Source organism: Salmo trutta, chromosome 33 (genome assembly GCF_901001165.1).
Source record: "Salmo trutta chromosome 33, fSalTru1.1, whole genome shotgun sequence".
In the NCBI taxonomy this organism is placed as follows: Eukaryota; Metazoa; Chordata; class Actinopteri; order Salmoniformes; family Salmonidae; genus Salmo; species Salmo trutta.
In genome coordinates this window covers 39,354,919-39,378,522 of record NC_042989.1, presented here as the reverse complement: position 1 = coordinate 39,378,522, position 23,604 = coordinate 39,354,919, and the positions used below count along the sequence as shown (strand labels likewise).

The following is a 23,604-nucleotide window of genomic DNA, read 5'->3' as shown; positions in this document are numbered from 1 at the left end:
TGTGTGTGTGTGTGTGTGTGTGTGTGTGTGTGTGTGTGTGTGTGTGTGAAGCCTAATCAACATGTTGACGTTTATTAGCCTTTTCAGCCAATCAGCTTCCTATTACACAGAGACAACCCTTCACCTCATATTTCCCAAGCCTTGCTGTCACCAGGAAGTAAACCTACTATAATCTCTCGACTATTTCTGTCAGTAAAATCTCTGCAGTTTAGTTTCCCCTTCAAAATTAGGGAAACAGTTGATACAGAAAACGAAACTAAGACCATGGACAGCAAGGAAACCCCTGGGTCTGAAAATAAGAAGTCTTACTGCAAACTGAATACTGTTACAAGTGAACGGTCACAGTGGTAAGTACTGTAGCCTTCATGCTCAGAAGCCAGCCTCTAAGACTGTATTTTCACTTGTTTCAGTGTTGTCACCTTGTCCCCAGGGTCAATTGCAGAGAGAGACAGCCGTCTGGTGGACTAACATGTCATAGCCTACCAGTGTATAATCTATGAGTATATAGACGTGTAATGTATTGTAAAGTTGTTATAATACACAGCACTAGGTTACTATTGTTTTGCCCTGTTATAAGGCCTCTCTTGCATGTTCACACCATTTTCAACGGGCATCATTCTACCTACATAAGTTTCAGTGAATGAAAGCCAGAGCTCCAAAGATAAATGTCCATTTTGGACAATAAAGTTTTCTTATGTTACAGTTCTCCGGGGTTATCCATACTGAAGAAGGCGATCTTTCTGCAGTGTATCGTCTACATCTCTCTGCCTGTCATTCTCTGCCTGTTTCCGTGGATACTAGGCCACGTTGTCTTTTCTCACTGGTGTAAGTAGTGGAGTTCAGTCTGACCCTATTGAAAACTCACATGGTGTAAAAAGAGGAAATGACATCATTGAATGTTGCCTCTGCCTACGCTGTACACCATATTGACTTTACATACAGCAAACTACTATGTGTTCTGTAATATTATTGCATGGAATGATCAGACAGGTAGGAACTGAATAAAGACTGATAACTTCCTTTTGTTTTGAAATCTGTGATCAGTAAGGTTTCCGTACCTTGTGGACCTGACCAATCCAGCAGAGCTCTCCCTGAACCACACTCTAAACTTCTACCTCATTCCAGAGGAGGGGATCTCACTGGGTGTATGGTAAGTCAGTGGATACGTCTCAAAATGGCACCCTATTCCCTACATAGTGCACTACTTTTGACCCCAAAATGGCACCCTATTCCCTACATAGTGCACTACTTTTGACCCCAAAATGGCACCGTATTCCCTACATAGTGCACTACTTTTGACCCCAAAATGGCACCCTATTCCCTACATAGTGCACTACTTTTGACCCCAAAATGGTAGCCTATTCCCTACATAGCGCACTACTTTTGACCCCAAAATGGTAGCCTATTCCCTACATAGCGCACTACTTTTGACCCCAAAATGGCACCCTATTCCCTACATAGTGCACCACTTTTGACCCCAAAACGGCACCCTATTCCCTACATAGTGCACCACTTTTGACCCCAAAATGGCACCCTATTCCCTACATAGTGCACCACTTTTGACCCCAAAATGGCACCCTATTCCCTACATAGTGCACCACTTTTGACCCCAAAATGGTAGCCTATTCCCTACATAGTGCACCACTTTTGACCAGGGCCCAGAGGGGCCCCCATTGTTGTTTTCACCAGTCAAGTGTTTTTCAATCATTGCAGACGGGTATACTACAAAACATTATCAAGGAGTTAGCCAGCTAATTTTGATAAACAACCCAAAATATCGACTGATTTTCAGGTTCATTAAGAAAACTAAACTTCAATATGTGTTTTTGTTTGTTTTGTCAATTAGACCATGTCCATTTGAAGCTTTTCTTTCTAAAAAAACAAACAGTTATTTCAGAATATTTCAGCAAGTTAACTCATTGATTCTGCTTTCCAGAGGCAGTTTGGAACTCAGTAGTGAGTGTTGCAATCGAGGACAAACTGTTTTTACACACTACGCGATTCAGCACTCGGCGGTCCCGTTTTGTGAGCTTGTGTGGCCTACCACTTCCCAGCTGAGCCGTTGTTGCTCCTAAACGTTGCCACTTCATAATAACAGCACTTACAATTGACCAGGGCAGCTCTAGCAGGGCAGAAATTTGAAGAACTGACTTGTTGGAAAGGTGGCATCCTATGATGGTGCCACTTCGAAGGTCACTGATCTCTTCAGTAGGGACCATTCTACTGCCAATGTTTGTCTATGGAGATTGGATGGCTGTGTGCTCGATTTGATACACCTGTCAGCAATGGGTGTGGCTGAAATAGCCACATTTGAAGGGGTGTCCAGATACTTTTGTATATATAGTGTATGTGATTGTGTCTCAGTGCAATCAAGCTATGAAATTAATGTTATTTTCAAATACAATCTGTTTTTGGGCTTAGTTGTGGTTACTTAAGTGTAAAAAGTAACTTAAGTAACTTCACTCTGCACTGTTTGTTTGTGTTGTCTGTGTCTCTTAGGCATACGGTTCCCGACAGCCAATGGGAGAAGGCCCAGGGGGCCGGCCCTGAGTGGTACAGTGAGACTCTGGGAGATGGTTCTCCTGTTATCATCTATCTCCACGGCAACGTGGGCTCCAGGTGGGTCTAGTGTTGGGGTCGAGACCCTGTGTGTATCCTAAATGGAACCTTATTCCCTATATAGTGCACTACATTCGACCAGAGCCCTATGGGTGAGGGAGGTATGGGCCTTGGTCAAAAGTAGTGTACTATATACGGAATAGGGAGCCATTTGGGATGCACATCATGGTAGACACACCTAATGAAGTCCAGTGGGTATTATTACATCATCAGGGTCATGTTCATTAGGGAACACTATGGTAAAATGTTTTGGAAATAGAAAATTAGTGTTCCTTTTGGAAAATAAGAACAGGTTCTCTGTTTCAGTACGTTTTCTTCCATTTTGTGCCTGATGAATACATCCCAGTAGTCACTTGTTTGATTCTTAGTTCCTGAGATTAAGTAAATCAGTGACATTCCTTGGTTTGTTCCACAGATATACCATAGTCATCCTAGTGTTGTTTCAATGAATGAGAAGGAGCTTTTTTTTGTTTTGTTTTATGTTACTAAACTCTCAAACTGTCCTGTCATGTCCAAAGGGCCATAAACCACAGAGTGGAACTTGTGAAGGTACTGTATGTTGTTCTAGTCTGAAATAATGGATTTTGGACTATTGGTTAAAATAAGGATGTCCTAACCAAGCCTGTCTATTTTCTAGATCCTAAGTGCAGCAGGGTATCATGTACTGTCACTGGACTACAGAGGTAAGCACAAATAAAAAATTTATATACACATATTGTCATATTTCCCTGACCATTACAAAAACTCAGATGTGTCAAATAATCCCGTAATGTATGGCGATTTGACATGTAAATAAAAATTCATTCATTTATGAATTCATTAATTCAAAACGAAAATAGGACTTCATGTAGTTAACGTAGTATTGCTCTCTTAGACGTTTGGAGAGCAGAGGTAAATATATTTAATATTTTGCAATTCATTACATCTTTTTTTTTTTTGCATCAGATTTGTTGTCATGGTAGCAGAGTGGAAATATAGTCTACCCTGGGTGAAAGCAGCCATAGTGACATCATGAATCAAAGGTCTTCTTTTGTCACCTTGCCTCCCCTCAGGTTATGGAGATTCCAGTGGGGAACCCAGTGAGGTTGGGATGACCTCTGACGCCCTCTATCTGTACCAGTGGGTAAAGACACGCAGCAGGACCAGCCAGGTCTGTCTGTGGGGACATTCCTTGGGCACTGGGTGAGTATCTCCTGGTATTTTGCGTTTTTTTTGTTTTTGTTCTTGTTGAAACATTTGGGCCCAATATCAATCAATCAATCAAATGTATTTATTAAGCCCTTCTTACATCATCTGATGTCACAAAGTGCTGTAAAGAAACCCAACCTAAAACACCAAACAGCAAGCAATGCAGGTGTAGAAGCATCTGAAATGGACTCCTAAGACTTACGTATTTGTGGAGCTCTGAGAGTATTTGACAGGTTTAACCTATCTGGTAGTATCTCCACCCTGCCCTCTGATAGGCTAGGTGGAAGGTCCACCATTGGTTATACTAATCAAAATTATCTTAAGATCTCCACAAGTGCAGAGGGTTTAAGGCTTAGCGGTCAATTTGGGATTCACCCTGGGTTTCATTCTAGACTCTTTTCCCCAAAATGAAGATGTGTGAACTGTCTCCGCAGGGTGGCCACCAACGCTGCTGTAAAGATACAGGAACAGGGTGAGTTACTCCCTCCAGTTCCAGACAGTTCCTACACCAGTTCCTACACCAGTTCCTACACCAGTTCCAGACAGTTCCTACACCAGTTCCATACAGTTCCTACACCAGTTCCAGACAGTTCCTACACCAGCTCCTGCACCAGCTCCAGACAGTTCCTACACCAGTTCCTACACCAGTTCCAGACAGTTCCTACACCAGTTCCAGACAGTTCCTACACCAGTTCCTACACCAGCTCCTACACCAGCTCCAGACAGTTCCTACACCAGTTCCAGACAGTTCCTACACCAGTTCCAGACAGTTCCTACACCAGTTCCTACACCAGCTCCTACACCAGCTCCAGACAGTTCCTACACCAGTTCCAGACAGTTCCTACACCAGCTCCAGACAGTTCCTACACCAGTTCCAGACAGTTCCTACACCAGCTCCAGACAGTTCCTACACCAGTTCCAGACAGTTCCTACACCAGCTCCAGACAGTTCCTACACCAGCTCCAGACAGTTCCTACACCAGTTCCAGACAGCTCCTACACCAGCTCCAGACAGTTCCTACACCAGTTCCTACACCAGCTCCAGACAGTTCCTACACCAATCAAATATGTTTTTAAATCCATGACAGGGAAAAGTGTGGAGAATCGGACATATAATTTGTCAGTGGTGATGAACAAAGTCAGAAGTGTTCAGATCAAAGTGAGCGGACTCTGATAAAGGTTTAGTTAGTTCAGTCATACCTCAATAGGTGGACCATGGGCCGGACCCAGAACGGAGGTCAATACCGTCAACAAAAAAAACACAAAAAAAAAACTGCAGGAAATTAGGTTTAAAACTGTTTTTTTATTTCTCTTTGCCAACAAGACGGGCTGTGAATAGTTTGGGTTACGAGCTGGGGGGTTTGTTACTACGCCGATAAATGACAATATCGAACCGGACATTTGAGCACTTCTGATCTAGTTCATTTATCTACCTTCAAAGCTACAATGATTTTCAATTTCAGATTTTTGATTTGGAGGTGCACTCAATTGTTATTTTTCCTGTTGTTTTCAACATCAGTGACTGGTCTTGACAGTGACTGGTCTTGATAGTGACTGGTCCTGATAGTGACTGGTCTTGATAGTGACTGGTCTTGATAGTGACTGGTCTTGATAGTGACTGGTCTTGACAGTGACTGGTCTTGATAGTGACTGGTCCTGATAGTGACTGGTCTTGACAGTGACTGGTCTTGATAGTGACTGATCCTGATAGTGACTGGTCTTGACAGTGACTGGTCTTGATAGTGACTGGTCCTGATAGTGACTGGTCTTGATAGTGACTGGTCTTGATAGTGACTGGTCTTGATAGTGACTGGTCTTGACAGTGACTGGTCTTGATAGTGACTGATCCTGATAGTGACTGGTCTTGATAGTGACTGATCCTGATAGTGACTGGTCTTGATAGTGACTGGTCTTGATAGTGACTGGTCTTGATAGTGACTGGTCTTCATTGTGACTGGTCTTGATAGTGACTGGTCTTGATAGTGACTGGTCTTGATAGTGACTGGTCTTGATAGTGACTGGTCTTGATAGTGACTGGTCCTGATAGTGACTGGTCTTGATAGTGACTGGTCCTGATAGTGACTGGTCTTGACAGTGACTGGTCTTGATAGTGACTGATCCTGATAGTGACTGGTCTTGATAGTGACTGGTCTTGATAGTGACTGATCCTGATAGTGACTGGTCTTGATAGTGACTGATCCTGATAGTGACTGGTCTTGATAGTGACTGGTCTTGATAGTGACTGATCCTGATAGTGACTGGTCCTGATAGTGACTGGTCCTGATAGTGACTGGTCTTGATAGTGACTGGTCTTGATAGTGACTGATCCTGATAGTGACTGGTCTTGATAGTGACTGGTCCTGATAGTGACTGGTCTTGACAGTGACTGGTCCTGCGTGACAGTCTGTTTGCGCTGCCAACGTCAGTGACTGGCCTCAACGCAATCTCAATGTTCAGTATGCAGCTGGAGTTTATGCAGGGGCCACTGATAGAACCTCTATTAAAAAGCATGACACCCTACAAAAATGTGTAGAGGTGCTGACTGAGGGAGAATAAAAGGAAGGGAGTCGTACTCTACACACGCTCCAAACAATTTAAAGTGATGCTCCGGAACTTTTGTATAATTTCAGCCAGTAGTTATGATAGTGGTGCTCAAAAGCCAAACCGGGTCCCTGTTTTTTTTGTGTACTACGTCCTCCATTTCAGATGTAATTTTACATCCTGCTTTTTGTTTTGCAATTCGTATATATATATATATATATATTTATATTTATATATATAAACAGTACCAGTCAAAAGTTTGGACACATCTACTCATTCCAGGGGTTTTCTTTTATTTTTACTATTTTCTACATTGTAGAATAATAGTGAAGACATCAAAACTATGAAATAACACATATGGAATTGTGTAGTAACTAAAATATTTTATATTTGAGATTATTCAAAGAAGCCACCCCTTGCCTTGATGACAGCTTTGCAAGAGTAGGTGTGTCCAAACTGGTACTGTGTAATATATATATATATATATATATATATATATATATATATATATATATATATATATATATATGTGTGTGTGTGTGTGTGTTACAAATTTGTTGTGCTTTAAGATCCCGGACTGTATCTTTAATGGGTAAACATTACTTTTGGGCATGCAGTTCAAGCGTTCATTATGTAACTCTAAAGAAGTCACTGATTGAACTTACCATTAATAATGGATCTATGACAAAAATGTTTGTCTTGACATGTTTCCATGTTTGTCTTGACATGTTTGTCTTGAAATGTTTCCAGGTTTGTATTGAGATGTTTCCATGTTTGTCATGAAATGTTTCCATGTTTGCCATGACATGTTTGCATGTTCGTCTTGACATGTTTCCATGTTTGCCATGACATGTTTGCATGTTCGGCTTGACAGCAATGGAGTTGGCCAGAGAAAGAGCACGTGATCTGAGGGACGTAACACAAGCAGATCTGGAGCCAAGCTATGCTGTTGATGGTGTGATCCTGGAGGCTCCGTACACCAATATGGAGGAGGAAGTAGCCAGCCATCCCCTCAGCATGGTGAGGTGTCTCTCTCTCTCTCTCTCTCTCTCACACTCTTGTCCGTCTGCCTATCTGCCTGCCTGCGGCCTTGTGTAACAGTGTGTTATTGCACTATGAAACCCAGAGATGGCTTAATTTCCCTGTTTCAAAAGAATGATTCAGCTATCCATCTCCTTCCTGTATATTTGACCCATATTGCTCTACCCTGGGACTAGTTAAGCTCAAAACATTTCTAAACTGATATTGTTGTTCCTTTCTATATTCAGATGTATCAGTATCTTCCAGGTTTTGAGAGCGTTCTTCATCACGTTACGCAAAGCAACAACATGGTGTTCGCTAACGATGAAAAGTAAGTACCGCCTGTGTTACCATGACAACACAGGTAGAGGATGGCTGTGTCCCATAGTGCACTACTGTGTAGTGCCACACATTTTGACCTATATAGGGCTCTGGTCAGAGGTAGTGCACTGCACTATATAAAATCAAATGTTATTGGTCAAATGCGCCAAATACAGCAGGTGTAGGTAGACCTTACAGCGAAATACTGAGGAGCCCTTAAAACAACAATGCAGAGTTAAAAGTAAGAGAAATATTTGCTAAATAAAAAAGTAAATAGTAACACAAAAAATAATAACATGGCTATATACAGGGAGTACCAGTACTGAGTCAATGTCCAGGGTTACCAGGTAATAACATGGCTATATACAAGGAGTACCAGTACTGAGTCAATGTCCAGGGTTACCAGGTAATAACATGGCTATATACAAGGAGTACCAGTACTGAGTCAATGTGCAGGGGTACCAGGTAATAACATGGCTATATACAAGGAGTACCAGTACTGAGTCAAAGTCCAGGGGTACCAGGTAGTTGAGGTAATACAGTATGTACATGTGGATAGGGGTAAAAGTGACTAGGCAATCAGGACAGATAATAAAACAGAGTAGCAGCTTATGGGAAGAGTGAAAGCATCTACTGTGGCGTCAATATGCATGTGTGTTTTGTGTGTTTTAGTGTATGTAGTGTGTGTTGGAGTGTCAGTGTAGTATGTGTGAGTGTGTGGATAGAGCCCAGTGGGTGCAAGAGAGTCAGTGCAAAAACAAATTCAGATAAATAAAGGTAGGGTCAATGTAAATAGGCCAGGAAGCCATTTGAGGTTCCCGAGTTGTGCTGCGGTCTAAAGCACTGCATCTCAGTGTTAGAGGCGTCACTACAGGCCCTGGTTCGATCCCGGGCTGTATCACAACCGGCCGTGATCGGGAGTCCCATAGGGTGGCGCACAATTGGCCCAGCGTTGTCTGGGTTAGGGGAGGGTATGGCCGGGGTAGGCCGTCACTGTAAATAAGAATTTGTTCTTAACTGACTTGCCTGGTTAAATAAAGGTAAAATAAAAGATAAAAGATGAACTGTTCATAAGTATTATGGCTTGGGGGTAGAAGCTGTTCAGGTGCCTTTTGGTCCCAGACTTGGCGCTCCGGTACCGCCGTATGGTAGCAGAGAGAACAGTCTGTGGCTGGAGTCTTGACAGTTTTTAGGGCCTTTCGACGATTTTATTTTTTATTTTATTTAACTAGGCAAGTCCTCTAACAGCACCTGGTACAGAGGTCCTGGAAGGCAAGGATTTCGGGCCCCTATCCTCTGTATCGCCTTGCGGTTGGATGGCGAGCAGCTGCCATACCAAGCGGTGATGCAACCGGTCAGGATGCTCTCAATGGTGCAGCCGTAGCACTTTTAGAGGATCTGAGGTCCCATGTCAAATCTTTTTTTAGCCTCCAGAATGGGAAGAGGTGTTGTCGTGCCCTCTTCATGACTGTGTTGATGTGTGTGGACCATGATAGGTCCTTAGTGATGTAGACACCGAGGAACTTGAAGCTCTCGACCCGCTCCACTGCAGCCCTGTCGATGTGAATGGGGGCGTGCTCGGCCTTCCGTACCTTGTAGTCCGCGATCAGATCCTTTGTCTTTATAGGCAATAGGGTGCCATTTGGAATGCACCCTACTCTGGTAGCTAGACTCCTCTAATCTTGTTCTGTAGCTAGACTCCTCTAATCCCGTACTGTAGCTAGACTCCTCTAATCCCGTACTGTAGCTAGACTCCTCTAATCCCGTACTGTAGCTAGACTCCTCTAATCCCGTACTGTAGCTAGACTCCTCTAATCTTGTTCTGTAGCTAGACTCCTCTAATCCCGTACTGTAGCTAGAATCCTCTAATCTCGTACTGTAGCTAGAATCCTCTAATCTCGTACTGTAGCTAGACTCCTCTAACCTTGAACTGTTGCTAGACTCCTCTAATCTTGTACTGTAGCTAGACTCCTCTAATCTCGTACTGTAGCTAGACTCCTCTAATCTCGTACTGTAACTAGACTCCTCTAATCTCATACTGTAGCTAGAATCCTCTAATCTCATACTGTAGCTAGACTCCTCTAATCTTGTACTGTAGCTAGACTCCTCTAATCTCGTACTGTAGCTAGACTCCTCTAATCTCGTACTGTAGCTAGACTCCTCTAATCCCATACTGTAGCTAGACTCTTCCAAACCCGTACTGTAGCTAGACTCCTCTAATCCCGTACTGTAGCTAGACTCCTCTAATCTCATACTGTAGCTAGACTCTTCTAATCTCGTACTGTAGCTAGACTCCTCTAATCCCATACTGTAGCTAGACTCTTCTAATCTCGTACTGTAGCTAGACTCCTCTAATCCCGTACTGTAGCTAGACTCCTCTAATCTCATTCTGTAGCTAGACTCCTCTAATCCCGTACTGTAGCTAGACTCCTCTAATCCCGTACTGTAGCTAGACTCCTCTAATCTCATTCTGTAGCTAGACTCCTCTAATCCCGTACTGTAGCTAGACTCCTCTAATCCCATACTGTAGCTAGACTCCTCTAATCCCGTACTGTAGCTAGACTCCTCTAAACTCGTACTGTAGCTAGACTCCTCTAATCCCGTACTGTAGCTAGACTCCTCTAAACTCGTACTGTAGCTAGACTCCTCTAATCCCATACTGTAGCTAGACTCCTCTAATCCCGTACTGTAGCTAGACTCCTCTAATCCCATACTGTAGCTAGACTCCTCTAATCCCGTACTGTAGCTAGACTCCTCTAAACTCGTACTGTAGCTAGACTCCTCTAATCTCGTACTGTAGCTAGACTCCTCTAATCCCGTACTGTAGCTAGACTCCTCTAATCTCGTACTGTAGCTAGACTCCTCTAATCCCGTACTGTAGCTAGACTCCTCTAATCTCGTACTGTAGCTAGACTCCTCTAATCCCATACTGTAGCTAGACTCCTCTAATCCCGTACTGTAGCTAGACTCCTCTAATCTCGTACTGTAGCTAGACTCCTCTAATCTCATACTGTAGCTAGACTCCTCTAATCTCATACTGTAGCTAGACTCCTCTAATCTCATACTGTAGCTAGACTCTTCTAATCTCGTACTGTAGCTAGAAAACTACTGACGTTGGGTTATTGTGTTTGCTTTATGCAGTTTAAAGACCTTGACCACTCGTATCCTTTTCCTACACGCTGAGGATGACAATGTGGTTCCTTTTTACATGGGCCAGAAGGTACGTAACATACTGATCTTGTAGAAGTTAAAGACATTTAGTGATTTAGGGAAAGTTGTGAGGTTTTTAAATCCAATCCATACATTGATGTGTGCACTGTTACTATACTGTAGTAGAATGAGCTAGTATGTATGTGTGTGTGTGTGTCTTCCCAGCTGTACCAGATTGCACTTCAAGCCCGTAGACAACTGGATGCAGAGTACCAGGTGTTCATGGTATCCTACAGTGAATCCTTAGGATACTCACACAACTATATCTATTTGGATCCCAACCTGGCCAGTATTGTTGGGTAAGTTATATATATCTGTCACAGTTGTCGTACTGGAGAGAAGACCAAGGCGCAGCGGGTACCGGAATACTCATACTTTAATTTATTATTTAAAGTGAGTAACGGGGGGAAAAAACAAGAAACAGAACGACAGCTAACAGATTTGCAGGCTAGACAAACAGCAGTGCAAATACAACTACCCACAAAAACCCAAACCAAACACACACCTATATATAGGACTCTCAATCAGAGGCAACTAGAAACACCTGCCTCCAATTGAGAGTCCAACACCCAAACCTAAACATAGAAAAACTAAACTAGACAGAACGTAGAAATACATACAAAACACAAACCCTCTGCCACGTCCTGACCAAAACTAATACAATTACTCCCTCTGCTGGCCAGGAAGTGACAATATCCATAATCCCAACCTGGCCAGTGTTGTTGGGTAAATTATATATCCATCATTCCAACCTGGCCAGTGTTGTTGGGTAAATTATATATCCATCATTCCAACCTGGCCAGTGTTGTTGGGTAAGTTATATATCCATCTTTGCCAATAATGGACACAACTTGTGTTGACTGAAAATTAAAGTACAAATACAAGGCCTGTGTGCGTCCCAAATGGCGCCCTAGTCACTGAGTGGACAGAACATTAGGAACACCTGCTCTTTCCATGACATAGACTGACCAGGTGAAAGCTATGATCCCTTATTGATGTCACTTGTTAAATCCACTTCAAATCAGTGTAGATGAAGGGGATTAAGCCTTGAGACATGGATTGTGTATGTGTGCCATTCAGAGGGTGAATGGACAAGACAAAAGATTTACTGTAAGTGCCTTTGAATGGGGTGTGTTAGTAGGTACCAGCCGCACTGGTTTGAGTTTGTCAAGCACTGCAATGCTGCTGGGTTTCCTGTGTGTATCATCAATGGTCCATCACCCAAAGGACATCCAGCCAACTGGACACAACTGTGGGAAGCATTGGAGTCAACGTGGACCAGCATCCCTGTGGAACGCTTTCGACACCTTGTAGAGTCCATTCCACGACAAATTGAGGCTGTTCTGAGGACAATAGGGGGCATCTCAATATTAGGAAGGTGTTCCTAAAGTTTATGTACACTCAGTGTGATAGTGCACTACTTTTAACAAGAGCCCTATGGACCCAGGTCCAAAGTAGTGCACTATACAAGGCACCATTTGGGTCTCACACAAGTTGTTTATATGAGATTAACAACGATGGGGTCAAGTTCAGAATAAGGGATATTCACTGTCTTGAAAATGATTTGGGTTTCATGTGCTTTTCTCCACAGGCGGTTTCTACAAAGCAAGAATAACAACATTGATAGACCGATAGTTCGGTGAGTCGGCGACATTTTAGGGGAAGAGCTGCCCACTGTAAAAAAAAAAAAAAACGCCCAGAACAGAAAAATTACACATACAGTATTGCCTGTTCATGGTCTTTGTGAGATCCTTGTTCCTCACTCAAAACTTTCACAAGGGCCGTGTCCATGTTTCTGTGTCAGTTTGTGTATTGCACTAGTCTCTCATAGTTGTCAGTGACTGTATGAATTATATTACAATTAAAAAGTTTGAACAACAAAGACATCAGATCAGACACGAATATATTTATTTTGATGTAACACAGAACATTAGAAAAACAAGGGCCAAAATAAACTTTGGAAAATATTCAACCCATGCTATAGTATGAGACAGTTCTGTTAAGAATGGACCACTCACTGGTAGCTGACTAAACGGGCTGTTTCCCTAAATGGCACCCCTGTTCACTTTACAGTGCACTACTTTTGACCAAGGCCAATAGCGCTCTGGTCAACAGTAGTGCACTATATAGGGGACAGGCTGCCATTTGACCTTGTATTTAGAAGGTGGATTCAGAAATGCTGGGGAAAAATGTATAATTTTGTTTGTAGATTCTGAAGGCAGACTGTTATTTTGCATCAGTTAAGGTGCTTTACAAACAGAGCTCAGTTTATTGAGATAAAAAGGGGCAATCTGGGATTTGACTCGTTTCAAAAACATGGTTAAAACATTTCAATCTCACAGATGGACTTGCCTCCATAGCTCTGTTTATACATTTGTGAGTGGCTATCCCTCAGCTGTTTACCAAAAGTGCTGTGGTGACTGCTTTGTTGTTGTCTGAATCACAGATTGTCCCTTTAAAAGAACACTCCTGGGTGACGTTTCCCTAGATACAGATCTAGCATCCACTTCACCTCAACCATTAGAAAAACTGACCCAAGATCAGCGTCTAGGGGCCATTTCACCCTACACCACACCAGGCAGCCTCACTTCTCCATCAGCACCCTGGCGGTCTCCTCCAAGGCCTTGCGGGGCTCGTTGGGGGGCGGGATCTTCAGATCAGTAGGCTCCACCCCCCACACCTGCGTGGCGTAGTCGGTGATGGTGCGGTCGCTAGAGAACTTTCCGGAAGCAGCGATATTCTTGATTACCATCTGCGTCCACTCCTTAGGATTCTATAAGAAACAACATGAATAATATATATCATATACTGTATGTAATCCTATAATACAACATTTTAATTTATAATAGATATTTTCATAGTAATATATAAGTAAAGTGTACTTACACTTTGGTCACTTAAAGTAAGTGCATTCAGTTAAGGTAGCTAAGACAACCACACCTCCATGGTAGCTAAGACAACCACACCTCCAAGGTAGCTAAGACAACCACACCTCCAAGGTAGCTAAGACAACCACACCTCCAAGGTAGCTAAGACAACCACACCTCCAAGGTAGCTAAGACAACCACATCTCCAAGGTAGCTAAGACAACCACACCTCCAAGGTAGCTAAGACAACCACACCTCCAAGGTAGCTAAGACAACCACACCTCCAAGGTAGCTAAGACAACCACACCTCCAAGGTAGCTAAGACAACCACACCTCCAAGGTAGCTAAGACAACCACACCTCCAAGGTAGCTAAGACAACCACATATCCAAGGTAGCTAAGACAACCAGATCTCCAAGGTAGCTAAGACAACCACATTCACTATACAGTGCATTCTGAAAGTATTCAGTATCCACATTTTGTTACATTACAGCCTTACTCGAAAATGTATTAAATATAACAATTTCCTCATCAATCTACACACAATACCTTATAATGACAAAGCGAAAACAGATTTTTTAAAATGTATTAAAAAAAAACTAAACCAGAAATGCCTTATTTACATAAGTATTCAGGCCCTTTGCTATGAGACTCTAAATTGAGCTCAGGTGCATCCTGTTTCCATTGATCATCCTTGAGATGTTTCTACAACTTCATTGGAGTCCACCTGTGGTAAATTCAATTGATTGGACATTATTTGGAAAGGCACACATCTGTCTATATAAGGTCCCACAGTTGATGTCAGAGCTAAAAGCAAGTCATGAGGTCGAAGGAATTGTCCGTAGAGCTCCGAGACAGGATTGTGTCGAGGGACAGATCTGGAGAAAGGTACCAAAACATTTCTGTAGCATTGAAGGTCCCCAAGAACACAGTGGCCTCCACCATTCTTAAAAGGAAGACGTTTGGAACCACCAAGACTCTTCCTAGAGCTGGCCGCCCGGCCAAACTGAGCACCCGGGGGAGAATAACCTGCCCAGGGACTGCGTTTGAAAATTAGCCGGCTGGCACTTTTACTGAAACGTTGATTAATGTGCACTGTGTCCCTGTAAAAATAAAATAAACTCAAACTCAAGGGCCTTGGTCAGGGGAGGTGACCAAGAACCCAATGGTCTCTCTGACAGAGCTCCAGAGTTCCTCTGTGGAGATGGGAGAACCTTCCAGAAAGACAACCATCTCTGCAGCACTCCACCAATCAGGCCTTTATGGTAGAGTGGCCAGACGGAAGCCACTCCTCAGTAAAAGGTACATGACAGCCTGCTTGGAGTTTACCAAAAGGCACCTAAAGGATTCTCAGACCATGAGGAACAAGAATATCTGGTCTGATGAAACCAAGATTAAACTATTTGGCCTGAATGCCAAGCATCACGTCAAGAGGAAACATGGCACCATCCCTACGGTGAAGCATGGTGGTGGTAGCGTCATGCTATGGGGATGTTTTTCAGCGGCAGGGACTGGGAGACTAGTCAAGATTGAGGGAAAGATGAACTGAGCGAAGTACAGAGAGATCCTTGATGAAAAACTGCTCCAGTGCTCAGGGCCTGAGACAATGCAGCGGTGGCTTCGGGACAAGTCTCTGGAGGTACCTAAAAATAGCTGTGCAGCGACGTTCCCCATCCAACCTTACAGAGCTTGAGAGGATCTGCAGAGAAGAATGGGAGAAACTCCCCAAAATACAGGTGTGCCAAGCTTGTAGCATCATACCCAAGAAGATTCGAGGCTGTAATCACTGCAAAAGGTGGTTCAACAAAGTACTGAGTAAAGGGTCTGAATACTTAATGTAAATGTGATATTTTAGTTTAAAATGTTTTTATAGAAACCAGTTTTTGCTTTGTCATTATGGGTTATTGTGTGTAGATTGATGAAGAAAAATGTAATCAATTTTAGAATAAGGCTGTAACGTAACAAAATGTGGATAAAGTCAAGGGGTCTGAATACTTTCCGAATGCAATGTATATACACAAAAGTATGTGGACTTGTGGACTCAAATTAGTGGATTTGTCTATTTCAGCCACACCCGTTGCTGATAGGTGTATACAATTGAGCACACAGCCATGCAATCTCCATAGACAAACATTGGCAGTAGAATGGCCCGTACTTAAGAGCTCAGTGACTTTCAACGTGGCACCGTCTTAGGATGCCACCTTTCCAAGAAGTCAGTTCGTCAAATATCTGCCCTGCTAGAGCTGCCCTGGTCAACTATAAGTGATGTTATTGTGAAGTGGAAACATCTAGGAGCAACAACGGTTCAGCCGTGAAGTGGTAGGCCACACAAGCTCACAGAACGGGACCGCTGAGTACTGAAAGCGCGTAAAAAATAGTCTGTCCTTGGTTGCAACACACTACCGAGTTCCAAATTTCCTCTGGAAGTCATAATGATGATTACCTGATATAGTTATTAACTAGAGGTACATGAGGGATAATGATGATTACCTGATATAGTTGTTATTAACTAGAGGTACATGAGGGATAATGATGATTACCTGATATAGTTATTAACTAGAGGTACATGGGGGATAATGATGATTACCTGATCTAGTTATTAACTAGAGGTACATGAGGGATAATGATGATTACCTGATATAGTTATTAACTAGAGGTACATGAGGGATAATGATGATTACCTGATATAGTTATTAACTAGAGGTACATGAGGGATAATGATGATTTCCTGATATAGTTATTAACTAGAGGTACATGAGGGATAATGATGACTACCTGATATAGTTGTTATTAACTAGAGGTACATGAGGGATAATGATGATTACCTGATATAGTTATTAACTAGAGGTACATGAGGGATAATGATGATTACCTGATATAGTTATTAACTAGAGGTACATGAGGGATAATGATGATTACCTGATATAGTTATTAACTAGAGGTACATGAGGGATAATGATGATTACCTGATATAGTTATTAACTAGAGGTACATGAGGGATAATGATGATAACCTGATATAGTTATTAACTAGAGGTACATGGAGGATAATGATGATTACCTGATATAGTTATTAACTAGAGGTACATGAGGGATAATGATGATTACCTGATATAGTTATTAACTAGAGGTACATGGAGGATAATGATGATTACCTGGTATAGTTGGCTGACTTTCTCCTGGCACTTTATGTAGCCCTCATAGTCTGCAAACACCTTGAAGCTGAAGAGAGAGAGACAGTCAATGCCAAGACCACCCACACACAGGAGCAGACAGTAAAGTAACTGTACCTACCGGTCGTGGTTGAAGAGCATGTTGGTGACGTCTTTGAAGAGCTCTGGTTGTCCGGGGCTGAAGAATCCTCCCTGAATCTGGTCGACGGCCTGCTTCAGTTCTGGGATGTTGTTGTAATACGTCACGGCATCGTAGCTTAGAGGAGAGAACAAAGTAGAAACAGGTCTCACAACAGACCTGGAATAATACGTCACACATGCTACAACAGGAAATTCATTTTTTAATGAAGTAAACAATGCTAAAATGAACTATAAAGTCAGTGGAGTTTTGCGTCACCCAACTTTACGGTATTGTTGATCATCGTGTAACGTTGCATAACGTGGAACCCATCGACACTGTATTAGATTGTAGAAAACCCTACCCATCTATGCCAAATTGTGTGTGTTCTCCCTCTACGTCCATCTGTGTGTGTGTCAGTCAGTATACGTCTGTCTGTCTGTGTGTGTTACCCCTGTACGTCCATCTCTGCCACGTCCTCCACCCTCATGCCGAAGATGAACATGTTCTCCTCTCCAGCCTCCTCTGCCATCTCTACGTTGGCTCCGTCCATGGTGCCGATGGTGAGCGCTCCGTTCAGCATGAACTTCATGTTGCCAGTGCCTGACGCCTCCGTGCCAGCTGTGGAGATCTGCTCAGACAGGTCCGTGGCTGGGATGACTGTAGGGGGGAAGAGACATTACTGTAGGGGGTAAAATAGATGACTGTAGGGGGGGAAATAGATAACTGTAGGGGGGAAAATAGATGACTATAGGGGGGAAGAGACATTACTGTAGGGGGGAAAATAGATGACTGTAGGGGGGGAAATAGATGACTGTAGGGGGGAAAATAGATGACTGTAGGGGGGAAAATAGATGACTGTAGGGGGAAAATAGATGACTGTAGGGGGGGAAATAGATGACTGTAGGGGGAAAATAGATGACTGTAGGGGGGAAAATAGATGACTGTAGGGGGGGAAAATAGATGACTGTAGGGGGGGAAAATAGATGACTGTAGGGGGGAAAATAGATGACTGTAGGGGGGGAAAATAGATGACCTTAGGGGGAAAATAGATGACTGTAGGGGGGGAAATAGATGACTGTAGGGGGGGAAATAGATGACCTTAGGGGGAATATAGATGACTGTAGGGGGGGAAATAGATGACCTTAGGGGGAATATAGATGACTGTAGGGGGGGAAATAGATGACCTTAGGGGGAAAATAGATGACTGTAGGGGGGGAAAATAGATGACTGTGGGGGGGAAATAGATGACTGTGGGGGGGGAAATAGATGACTGTAGGGGGGAATAGGGACAGAAAAACTGATATCTCTAATACATGCATTTGTCTGTTATATGTGTTCCAGATGGCACCCTATTTTCTTTATAGGGCACTATTTCCCATAGGGCTCTGGTCAAAAGTAGGGCACTATATAGGGAATTAGAATGCCATTTGGGATGCACTTCGAGATAGAAGGACAATGATGATACTTTCTCACTGAAATAACGTTTTTTTTAGGGGGGGGGTCATGAGATGGTAAGCCATAATAAGGGGATCTTACGAAGTCTTATGAAGCATTATAACTGCTTCATGATGCATTATACCTGTCTGCTTTAAGTAAAGTGTTACCATACCTTTCTCAGCCAGAGAGACCCAGGGGTTCTCCAGGTAGATATATAGTAGATAGATACAGTACCTTTCTCCAGGTAGATATATAGTAGATAGATACAGTACCTTTCTCCAGGTAGATATATAGTAGATAGATATATAGTAGAGATATATAGTAGATAGATATATAGTAGATAGTACCTTTCTCAGCCAGGGAGACTCTGTAGTTCTCCAGGTAGATATATAGTAGATAGATACAGTACCGTTCTCCGGGTATATATATATATAGTAGATAGATATATAGTAGATAGTACCTTTCTCAGCCAGGGAGACTCTGTAGTTCTCCAGGTAGATATATAGTAGATAGATACAGTACCTTTCTCCAGGTAGATATATATAGTAGATTGATATATAGTAGATAGATATATAGTAGATAGTACCTTTCTCAGCCAGGGAGACTCTGTAGTTCTCCAGGTAGATGACCTTCAGTTTGCTGCCCACCACTGGGTCTTTGTTGACCACATGTCCGACGGCCGTGATCAGCTTGATGATCTTCTTGGCCATGTGATACCCCGGGGCAGCCTGTAGGGGGAGACGAGGCTCTCAATGGTGAACGTGGCTAAAGATGGAAGACTTACAGAAATATATACACTGCTCAAAAAAAAAAAGGGAACACTTAAACAACACAATGTAACTCCAAGTCAATCACACTTCTGTGAAATCAAACTGTCCACTTAGGAAGCAACGCTGATTGACAATAAATTTCACATGCTGTTGTGCAAATGGAATAGACAACAGGTGGAAATTATAGGCAATTAGCAAGACACCCCCAATAAAGGAGTGGTTCTGCAGGTGGTGACCACAGACCACTTCTCAGTTCCAATGCTTCCTGGCTGATGTTTTGGTCACTTTTGAATGCTGGCGGTGCTTTCACTCTAGTGGTAGCATGAGACGGAGTCTACAACCCACACAAGTGGCTCAGGTAGTGCAGCTCATCCAGGATGGCACATCAATGCGAGCTGTGGCAAGAAGGTTTGCTGTGTCTGTCAGCGTAGTGTCCAGAGCATGGAGGCGCTACCAGGAGACAGGCCAGTACATCAGGAGACGTGGAGGAGGCCGTAGGAGGGCAACAACCCAGCAGCAGGACCGCTACCTCCGCCTTTGTGCAAGGAGGAGCAGGAGGAGCACTGCCAGAGCCCTGTAAAATGACCTCCAGCAGGCCACAAATGTGCATGTGTCTGCTCAAACGGTCAGAAACAGACTCCATGCGGGTGGTATGAGGGCCCGACGTCCACAGGTGGGGGTTGTGCTTACAGCCCAACACCGTGCAGGACGTTTGGCATTTGCCAGAGAACACCAAGATTGGCAAATTCGCCACTGGCGCCCTGTGCTCTTCACAGATGAAAGCAGGTTCACACTGAGCACGTGACAGACGTGACAGAGTCTGGAGACGCCGTGGAGAACGTTCTGCTGCCTGCAACATCCTCCAGCATGACCGGTTTGGCGGTGGGTCAGTCATGGTGTGGGGTGGCATTTCTTTGGGGGGCCGCACAGCCCTCCATGTGCTCGCCAGAGGTAGCCTGACTGCCATTAGGTACCGAGATGAGATCCTCAGACCCTTTGTGAGACCATATGCTGGTGCGTTTTGCCCTGGGTTCCTCCTAATGCAAGACAATGCTAGACCTCATGTGGCTGGAGTGTGTCAGCAGTTCCTGCAAGAGGAAGGCATTGATGCTATGGACTGGCCCGCCCATTCCCCAGACCTGAATCCAATTGAGCACATCTGGGACATCATGTCTCGCTCCATCCACCAACGCCACGTTGCACCACAGACTGTCCAGGAGTTGGCGGATGCTTTAGTCCAGGTCTGGGAGGAGATCCCTCAGGAGACCATGCGCCACCTCATCAGGAGCATGCCCAGACGTTGTAGGGAGGTCATACAGGCACGTGGAGGCCACACACACTATTGAGCCTCATTTTGACTTGTTTTAAGGACATTACATCAAAGTTGGATCAGCCTGTAGTGTGGTTTTCCACTTTAATTTTGAGTGTGACTCCAAATCCAGACATCCATGGGTTGATAAATTGGATTTCCATTGATTATTTTTGTGTGATTTTGTTGTCAGCACATTCAACTATGTAAAGAAAAAAGTATTTAATAAGATTATTTCATTCATTCAGATCTAGGATGTGTTATTTTAGTGTTCCCTTTATTTTTTTGAGCAGTGTATGTTTATATATTTTTTATTTTATCTACAAAATCTTATTTACAATGACGTCCTACCCTGGCCAAACCCGGTCGACGCTGGGCCAATAGCGCGCCGCCCTATGTGACTCCCAATCACGGCCTGTCACGTCCTGGCCAGTATAAGGGTTAATTAGTATTGTAGTTTGGTCAGGACGTGGCAGAGGGTATTTGTTTTATGTGGTTCAGGGTGGTGTGTTTGGTTAATGGGTGTTTGAGTTAGTAATTCCGGGATGTGGAGTCTAGTGAGTGTATGTCTATGTTTGGTTAATTGGGGTTGGGATTCTCAGTTGAAGGCAGGTGTTGTCTATCTGCCTTTGATTGAGAGTCCCATATAGTAGGGTGTGTTTGTGTTTGGTATTTGTGGGTGATTGTTCTGTGTTTAGCCTAGTGCCTTACCAGACTGTCAGTTTGTCGATCGTTCATGTTTTTTGTTATTTTTGTACGTTCATTTTTGGAAGTTAATAAACAAGATGAGCATACACATACCTGCTGCGTATTGGTCCTCCATAACCGACGACGATCGTGACAGAATCACCCACCAACTATGGACCAAGCAGCAGAAGAAGGAGCAGAGGGAATTCGAGTTGGACTGGTGGGAGAAGTGGACCTGGGAGGAAATTCTGGACGGGGCCGGACCTTGGCATCAGGCTGGGGATTATCGCCGCCCGCAGTGGGAAATTGAGGCAGCCAAGGCAGAGAGGCGGTGGTACGAGGCCAGAGACGCGCTGAGGGAGAAGCACGAGAGGCACCCCCAAGACATTTTTTTGGGGGGGCACACGGGTAGTTTGGCTAGGCGTAGGAAGAGCCGGAAGCCAGCTGCCCGTGGTTATATGGAGGAGCGTATGGGGTGGAGAGCGCTCCTCCCGCTCGTACAGGGCTACTAGTTCCATCCAGCCAAGGCGGGTTGTGCAGGAGGTAAGATCTAGACCGGCTGTGCGCCTCCATAGCCCTGGGTTTCCAGCTCCTGTCTCTCGTGCGGACCCGGAAGTGCGTCAACCCAGTCCGACTCGTCCTGTTCCCACTCCCCGCACTAGCCTTCAAGTGCGTAAACCCAGCACCGCCAGTCAACAGTCGTCGGAGCTGCCCGCCAGTCAACAGTCGTCGGAGCTGCCCGCCAGTCAACAGTCGTCGGAGCTGCCCGCCAGTCAACAGTCGTCGGAGCTGCCCGCCAGTCAACAGTCACCGGAGTGGCCAGACTGCGCTGAACTGCCGGAGTGGCCAGACTGCGCTGAACTGCCGGAGTGGCCAGACTGCCCTGAACTGCCGGAGTGGCCAGACTGCCCTGAACTGCCGGAGTGGCCAGACTGCCCAGACTGTCCCGAGTGGCCAGACTGCCCAGACTGTCCCGAGTGGCCAGACTGCCCAGACTGTCCCGAGTGGCCAGACTGCCCAGACTGTCCCGAGTGGCCAGACTGCCCAGACTGTCCCGAGTTGCCAGACTGCCCAGACTGTCCCGAGTTGCCAGACTGCCCAGACTGCCCCGAGTTGCCAGACTGCCCAGACTGCCCTGAGTTGCCAGACTGCCCCGAGCTGCCAGACTGCCCCGAGCTGCCAGACTGGCCAGACTGCCCCGAACTGCCAGAGTGGCCCGACTGCCGGGAAAGGCCAGAACCGGAGCCACCTCCTGGTATAGGTGGGTTGGGGAGGGGGGAGTGTAGCACAGTGCCGTCGTTGACGGCAGCCACCCTCGCTTCCCTCCCTTTAGTAGAGGGGGAATTTTTGTTTTGTTGTTTGGGGTTGTTGTTTTTGTTTTGTTTTTGTTTTAAAGGTGCTTCCGGGGTTAGCACCTTTAAGGGGGGGTACTGTCACGTCCTGGCCAGTATAAGGGTTAATTAGTATTGTAGTTTGGTCAGGACGTGGCAGAGGGTATTTGTTTTATGTGTTTCAGGGTGGTGTGTTTGGTTAATGGGTGTTTGAGTTAGTAATTCCGGGTGTTGGTTTATGTTTAGGTATTTCTATGTGGAGTCTAGTGAGCGTATGTCTATGTTTGGTTAATTGGGGTTGGGACTCTCAGTTGAAGGCAGGTGTTGTCTATCTGCCTTTGATTGAGAGTCCCATATAGTAGGGTGTGTTTGTGTTTGGTATTTGTGGGTGATTGTTCTGTGTTTAGCCTAGTGCCTTACCAGACTGTCAGTTTGTCGATCGTTCGTGTTTTTTTTGTTATTTTTGTACGTTCATTTTTGGAAGTTAATAAACAAGATGAGCATACACATACCTGCTGCGTATTGGTCCTCCATAACCGACGACGATCGTGACACGGCCGGATGTGATACAGCCTGGATATGATGTCATTGTTTCAGCATAATCGTCTTGTTTTTAAAACTACGGTGTGCGATATGGATAAATGTGCCAATAAATCAACCCAATCTACTTTTTCGGTTTTACAAATTGCAGGCGTCTTGAGGCTAAAATTGGGATCACGTATACACTGCTAATGACCATACAAAAACTCTAAAAGAGTGATGGAGAGCCATGTACGATACGGAGAACTAAACCAGGAATGTGTGGTAAGTAAATGGGGGCCGCCATCTTTATACACCTCAGCTGTTCTCCTTTATGAGTCCCAAATGGCACCCTAAACTTTTTCCCTTTTATAGGGCACTTCTTTAGACCAGGGGTCCATGGGGCTCTACTTCAGACCAGGGTCCAGGGGGCTCTACTTTAGACCAGGGGTCCAGGGGGCTCTACTTTAGACCAGGGGTCCACGGGGCTCTAC

General features: G+C 44.4%; 2 protein-coding genes across 2 annotated transcripts in view; one reads left to right on the top strand and one right to left on the bottom strand.

Annotated features, from left to right (window-relative positions):
* Nucleotides 1–2: 2 nt before the first annotated feature.
* Nucleotides 3–12,780, top strand: LOC115172974 (lysophosphatidylserine lipase ABHD12). The gene is made up of 13 exons (XM_029730907.1): nt 3–347; nt 704–825; nt 1,045–1,150; nt 2,500–2,619; nt 3,138–3,168; nt 3,257–3,302; nt 3,672–3,801; nt 4,242–4,279; nt 7,222–7,367; nt 7,616–7,698; nt 10,830–10,908; nt 11,064–11,197; nt 12,490–12,780. Exons 1-13 carry the CDS (start codon nt 265–267, stop codon nt 12,539–12,541), a joined length of 1,170 nt encoding a protein of 389 aa, XP_029586767.1. The 5' UTR covers nt 3–264; the 3' UTR covers nt 12,542–12,780.
* Nucleotides 12,781–12,789: 9 nt separating this feature from the next.
* The window catches only part of pygl (phosphorylase, glycogen, liver), a 34,101-nt gene continuing 23,286 nt past the window's right edge, over nt 12,790–23,604 (bottom strand). Inside the window, exons 16-20 of the mRNA XM_029730906.1 lie at nt 19,081–19,222; nt 17,507–17,714; nt 17,058–17,192; nt 16,919–16,985; nt 12,790–13,671 (exon numbers count right to left, since the gene is read on the bottom strand). Of these exons, the coding sequence (XP_029586766.1) occupies nt 13,483–13,671; nt 16,919–16,985; nt 17,058–17,192; nt 17,507–17,714; nt 19,081–19,222 (741 nt within the window). The 3' untranslated portion in view covers nt 12,790–13,482. The remainder of the gene's footprint in view (nt 13,672–16,918; nt 16,986–17,057; nt 17,193–17,506; nt 17,715–19,080; nt 19,223–23,604) is intronic.